Source organism: Amblyomma maculatum, chromosome 2, assembly GCF_055883805.1.
Source record: "Amblyomma maculatum isolate TAMU_Amacu chromosome 2, ASM5588380v1, whole genome shotgun sequence".
NCBI classification, from domain to species: domain Eukaryota; kingdom Metazoa; phylum Arthropoda; class Arachnida; order Ixodida; family Ixodidae; genus Amblyomma; species Amblyomma maculatum.
Genome location: NC_139345.1, coordinates 169,587,257 through 169,594,058, shown reverse-complemented (window position 1 = coordinate 169,594,058; position 6,802 = coordinate 169,587,257). Strand labels below are relative to the sequence as shown.

The window sequence follows — 6,802 nt, the reverse complement described above, 5'->3', positions numbered from 1 at the left end:
TCAAACCGCGGAGAATATTGTCAATATTTCGTTCAAAGGTGGCGGGCGCGTTACACAGGCCGAACGGCATGACGTTGAACTCATAGAGCCCGTCGGGGGTGACAAAAGCTGTCTTGGGGTGATCGTCCTCAGCCATTGGAACTTGCCAGTAGCCAGAACGTAAATCGATTGAAGAGAAAAATTCTGCCCCATGCCAAGTGTCCAGCGCGTCGTCTATGCGTGGTAGCAGATAGACGTACTTTCGTGTGATCGCATTAAGGTGGCGGTGTACGTCCACACAGAATCGAATATACCCGTCTTTCTTCTTGACTAAAACGACAGGGGACGCCCAAGGGCTACTTAAAGGCTGAATGACACCCTTACTAAGCATCTCGTCGACTTGCTCATCAATAATGCGCCGCTCTAAGGCTGATACACGATAAGGACTTTGGCGTAATGGGGCGTGCGTACCGGTATAGATGTGGTGGGCAATAGTTGATGTACGACTCAAGGATAGCTGCTGGATGTCAAAGGAAGCTGGGAATCGGTTTAGGAAGTCGAGAAGCTTGGCGCGTTGATCTGGAGCGAGAGCACTGTCGATGGCTTTATCAAAAGCTGCCAGAGGCGACGAAGGTGACAAGGAACGAGGTGGGCTAAGGGCACCGACGCTGTCGGAGATTGTGTAGGAACAGGTGGAGAGAAGCGGCGGGACGGTCACAAAAGTTTCTGATCGAACAGGCTCGGCATACCCAACGCACTCTCCACGTTGCAACGTGAGTGGATAGAACGAATGATTACTAATGGCGAGTTCGGTGCGGCCGCTTCGTACGCTAAGGTACGGCGCAGGGGAGGGGAAGACAGCGTCGCGAGATGAAAAGGGAAAATGGGGTGAAGAGCACTGTAGGGTCTTGTAGAGAGGCACAGTTTATAGGCACAATCGCAGCAGATAAAGGCGGGATATCAGTAGCATCCGCAACGTGGCATTTGGCTTCCCCAAGAACGTTAGCGGCGGTCAGTGCGGTGCACAGCGGTGAAAGCTCTACTTCGGCACGAGCGCAATAAATTACGGCGCGACTGCGACACAAGAAGTCCCATCCTAAAATAATGTCATGGGAGCAGTCACGGAGAACGATAAAACTGATGACATAGAGAATGTCCTGAATGGTGACTCGAGCCGTGCAGGTACCGAGCGGTTCGATGTGCTGAGGAGTGGCGATGCGCAAAGAAATCCCAGAATACGGCAGAACAACTTTTCGTAACAAGCGGCACAGTAATGTTAATACCCGCCACAGCAGCACCAGTATCCACAAGCGCAAAAGTACAAACATTTTCAATGGTAAGTTCGATTAAATTGTTCGGTGGCGAAGCAGGACTTTCACTTGTCGACGAAAGCGCAGTTCTTGCCTGCGGGACTGCGTCTTGTGGTTTTCCAACATTGGCGAGGTAGAGCGACGACGCCTCGATGACGGCGAGCGACGACGCGGAGAGGTTCAGCGGTGGTCGTGCGAGAAGTGGTCAAAGTGAGACGAGGGCTGAGTTGGCGCACGGGGTGGGACGGCGGCTGTGCGTAGGCAACCGGGCTCTGATCAAACGCGTACGGGGTCGGGCGACGGCGGCACAGGCGTGCAACATGGCCAGGGAGACCACATGCAAAGCAAATGGACCGGTTGTCAGATGTGCGCCAAGGGCATAGAATAGGTGGCGCACGGCGCTGAGTGAACAATGCGCGCTGAGGTGGACCATGCGATGGCAAAGGCGTAGGAAGGGGTGGTCTTGCGGCAACCTCAGCATAAGACAGTGGAGTGGGGCAAGGCGTCGGAACAGCGTCGGCATGAATGAGCGGAGCTGTCAGTGGAGCGGCATTAAGAGTAGGTTGTCGAGGGAGCGGAAGTGCGTCGGCAGCTTGTTCCTGAGTAACCTGGCGTATGAGCTGGCGTATGGCGTATGAGGTGTGAGCTGGAATGCGGAACGTGTGGAATTAGCGATATTTGCCGTGCAACTTCTTCCCGTACGAAGTCTTTGATTTCTTGAATAAGTGTGGAGCTTACAGTGGCATCTGACATAGCCGAGATCATGGGTTCAGGTTGTCGAGGGACGATGCATTGGCGACGAAGGTCGTCGTAACTTTGACACATCGTGGCAACATCACTTACAGTGCGGGGCTCTTTTGCCATGAGGATGTTGAATACACCTTCACTGATTCCCATCATGATGTGGCGAATCTTCTCGGCTTCACTCATCGATGCATTTACATGGTGGCACAAATCTAAAACGTCTTCGATGTATACTAGTGAAGGTTTCGCCTGTCTGCTGCACCCGCTCGCGCAAACGGTGTTCCGCGCGAAGCTAGCGGACCGCAGGGCGACCGAAGACATCCACAAATCGGAATTTGAACGAGGCCAAAGTTGGAGTGTCAGCCTCGTGATTTGTGAACCACAACTTTGCTACTTGGGTCAGGTAGAAGATCACGTTGTTAAGTTTCAGGATGTCATCCCACTTACTGTGGGTGCTTACGCGTTCATACGAAGAAAGCCAGTCCTCCACGTCCTGATCGTCGGTACCGCTGAAGATCGGCGGGTCCCGCTGTCGAAGCACCTCGGTGCATGGAATAGAAGGGGCCGAGGGAGCGGGGCCGGTGTTGGTACTGGACCCAGTCATTAAGGTCGGAATTCGGCGGCTGCGGAGCTCCAGGGCGAGGAAATGAAAGATAAATCCCGTGACCTCCACCAAGTGTTAAGCGGGGATCCAGGCACTGGTAGCGGGCACTGGTAGCGAGCAGAACCGGAGCGGTGGTGGCTTAACTTTGAGTCAGCTGGTCCGCAAAAGCACTTCCTCTTCCTCTTTCTCGGCTATATGTCCGCTTAATCGGAACTTCTTCCTTACAATATATAAAACGCCCACCGAATTTTCTAAAAATAAACACCGGAAAGTGAATACTAAACCACCGCATCCGCTATAACTATACTGAGATCTTTTGTCTGACAACAATTTATGCTGCGATATTTTCCTTTTCTTGACTACGGTACAAGAAAGATATATAAACAACAATCAAAATGTGTTTGTATTGCCTAGTGTTTTCTTGTCGTTTAGTGAAGCCCTTACATGAAACATATCTGGCCTGTTTAAATAAAGTGTTTCTCTCTCTCTCTCTTTCTCTCTCTCTGTACTTGATGTTACTTCTCCTTTAGGTAAAATTCTACCAAAATGGGAGTTGTGTGGAATGGTTCGTTAATATTCTGTGTGCTGAAGACTCACCAAGATACTTTGTTGGGCGAGTTGGTACATATTCATTATTAATTTAAACAGCGCGAACACGAAGACAAAGGACAAGATAAAAGGAAGCCACAGTACAAGCGCTGAGTAAATTGCATTGGAGTAAAGGCTTAGGCATAGCTTCGAGTCAGCGCTTTGCTTCCATTTATCTTGTCCTTTGTCTTCGTGTTCGTGCTGTTTAAATGAATACTGAAGACATACGTTTAAATAAGCTTCCGATTAGTTCAAAATTCCTTAAACACGGTAAGGTAATTCTGGAGCACGGATTTCCTTTACATTGTTTTCTGACGCTATCGTACTACTCCTCGGCATCCATACCACGCCCATCCTAATTCAGCAATACCTCACACAATTCCACGCACCATTCTGCGCAAGCAATGAATATTTAGCTTGACATTTCATGACGCCGAAGAAGAAAGGCCAAAAACCACGAACGCAAAATGTATCCAGGGCTATCTTCAAAGGAGTAATAAAAGACCAGGCTTAAAGAAAATTCAGACAGTGTCTCTTGCATTGCGTGCTCCTCGTTTAGAAAAGCGTGAAATTGTTTCGTAGTTTTTTGCCACGTTGTTGCACGACCACTTTTTCGCACAAGACGCTTTCTTGACAACGAGTTTCTCACCTCCCCGCAACTCTCCGCATAACTTGGTCACATTGAAATAAACAAGCAAAAAGAAAAAGATTGCATTTTTTTTCTGCACGCCCTTGCAACAACACAGCACGCGCCTCCAGTCTCCGTGATATAAAAACGACGGCCCAACGTCCGGGGCACCCACAAACAACGCTAGGCACAGCTTCACCGCCTGGGTAATACAGCAGCCCGCTATTATCTACAAGCCATCCTTCGTGCTTGCAAATACAGTTAAAATGATCGAACAGGTGAGGATTTTCACTTTTATATAATCTTTCAAACTTTATTATAAACGGTAATGATCGTTTCGTAGCTAGGTTACTTTTAAGTTCTGGTGTAACAAATTTCGTGCCAAATGTTAGTTCAGAAAAGTATTTTTGAGCTGAAAACAAGCATCGATTGTTCCGATACAAAGTTGCAAAGAGGAAGGAGACATTTTTTCTTTACGCTTGATACATCAGCAAATATCGGATCTCTGGAAAGCTCGCCTCACTGTTAACTCTATAGTGTCGTCATTAATATCAATGACTTAAATTCTTGCGTTCAGCATAGCATATCAGCTGGAGCATGAACCGTATTTTGTTTTATTCAAAAGCATTAATAGGCTATGTTGTATCGCCAGAACCTGGGGCAGAATTGCGTCCGCAAAAATTGAAGGCAAATGTGCTGATGGTGGCTATAATAGATAATTATCGCAAACGAAAACACAAGTAGTGATAACATGATTAACGATTATGAATTAGTGATAAGTATGCTTTCGCATTTCTCCAGCGCGGGTCATCGCACTGATCTCAAAGCTTTTTATTGCATTTACAACTGCATACAACCCAACTCCTACTACTTTTACAGGGTGTTTGCTTTTCGCAGTCCATTGGTTTGCCCTGTGCGATGGTGATTGCGCTGCTGATGCTGTCCGCATAAAGATACGCCTCTATATAAAAGCTGCACTGCTTCCTACAGATGAAACTTCTAGCCGTCTGTCTTGTGGCCAGAACATACGCCCTACGCCACCATCAAGTCGCAGCTCCATACTCGAGCCCCGGATACGGAGGTTACTTCCCAACTGCACCAGCTGCTCCATACAGAGGCTACGCCGACTATGCCACAGTAAGTCCCTCACATTTTGTACTCTGTTGTAATTCTTGACCGCGTTAAACATAATTACATAGATAGAAAGTACACAATTATATTTCGGTATTATTCTCTTGTAAGTAAACACGAACATTGTAGCCTCTATCTGAGTACGGATAGGCTCATCGCACTTAGTCAAGCTAGACTGATAACTGAGTAATCTTAAGTTTCATCCAACATAAGAGCATATGGAAACATTTGTTATATACCATGATCGTTTTATATGGTCGTGTTTCTCGCAGTAACTGCTTGGGTAGCCTTTACAACACTGATCGCCAGGGACATATTCACACTCTAAGTGTTCGTATCTGCCCTCTTCTATGGCTACGTACGTCCCTTGTTCCCATAGAGCGCAAATGAAGCATAAACATTTTCCAGCCTACCGCATACGGCATTACAGATTCGTCGAGTCTGTATATATAGCGCAAAAGAGCGCGTTTTAATAGTACGGTAGGCAAGGTATGCTATGTCATGGTATGTTATATTATTGTACAGTACTCTAGGGTATGGCATGGTATGGTATGGTATGGTATGGTATGGTATGGTATGGTATGGTATGGGGGTATGGTATGGTATGGTATGGTATGGTATGGTATGGTATGGTATGGTATGGTATGGTATGATATAGTACGGTACGGTGCACGGGGCTCAACGCCCCAAAGTGTCACTGGCTATAATCGACTCCATAGTGCAAGGATCAGATGGTTTCGACTATTTGGAGTTGTTTACGAGCACTGACGTAGTACAGTACACGCTGGCTTGCGTTTAACCGCCTTTCAAACACAGCAGGTCGTCGAGGTCAGCGATCTAGCACCCTAACCACTGCGCCGCCCCAGTGGGACCTAGCGCGATGCACTGGTCCATTCACACCAACAAATGCGCACTTATTCTCACGCAGCCGCCTCAGCCGTACAGCTTCGGCTACGACAACGTGGACCAGTACGGCAACCGCCAGTTCCACAGTGAGCAGGGAGACGCCAACAATGCTAAAACCGGTTCGTACGGCTACCGGGACGCGTACGGCCTCTACCGCCGGGTCAACTACATAGCGGACGCAAACGGATTCCGTGCCACAGTGGACACCAACGAGCCGGGCACCGCGCCTGGGGCAAGTGCCGACGTCATCTTCAACGCCGCACCGGTTGTCACGCTGACCCCTGGCTACGGTACAGCAGGCTCAACGGCCGGAGTCGCCCCATTCGCCTACGGTGCAAAGGTTGCTGCACCCATCTACGGCAGTGCCTACAATGGAGACGGTAGACAAGGATACGGTGGCAACGTTGGCGCCTATGGCTACGGTGGTTACGGTCCTAACCGCTTCGCTTCTATTGGCCCTGCTCTCGGAGGATATGCCTACGGAGGATACGCTCCCTACGGCCAAGGTGCCGCTGGCTACGCTGACAGCCGATACGCGCCGGGTGGCTACGGTTCTGCCTCTGGATGGCCTGCCGGTCAATATGGGTATCGCCGCCGGTAGCAAATGCTGCCGCATATTTCAAATGAAGAACATCGCGTATACGAGCGGATGGTTGAAGCTGAGTAAAGTCATTTATTGCATCGTTTTTGTTTCATGCTACCACTTTATTGCTTTGCGTCAATCTCACAATAGGAAATAAATTCGAACAAACCCATCGTTATATTCTCCTTTTCATGACCGTTTGAGCGAGAGCTCTCTGTAATATGTGCTCCTAGTCTGTGGACACGGAGCGTTTCCCGAATAAGCTTTTGTTTTTTTGGAAACCATATTGGGCTGAGCGCATTCAAATTCATATCCTGGTTCTGTATTAT

General features: G+C 48.6%; 1 protein-coding gene across 1 annotated transcript; it reads left to right on the top strand.

The window, feature by feature from the left end:
* The first annotated feature begins 4,843 nt into the window (after positions 1 to 4,843).
* LOC146200411 (uncharacterized) lies at positions 4,844 to 6,491 on the top strand. The gene is made up of 2 exons (XM_084592353.1): positions 4,844 to 4,990; positions 5,913 to 6,491. The coding sequence occupies exons 1-2, from the start codon at positions 4,844 to 4,846 to the stop codon at positions 6,489 to 6,491; spliced, it is 726 nt and encodes a 241-aa protein (XP_084448479.1).
* The last annotated feature ends 311 nt before the right edge of the window (positions 6,492 to 6,802 follow it).

Bases quoted from the DNA above. Each gene is read 5' to 3' on its own strand.
- LOC146200411 (XM_084592353.1), top strand. From the start codon at position 4,844: ATGAAACTTCTAGCCGTCTGTCTTGTGGCCAGAACATACGCCCTACGC. The intron at 4,991-5,912 runs GTAAGTCCCTCA...ATTCTCACGCAG, and splicing joins GCTACGCCGACTATGCCACA to CCGCCTCAGCCGTACAGCTT.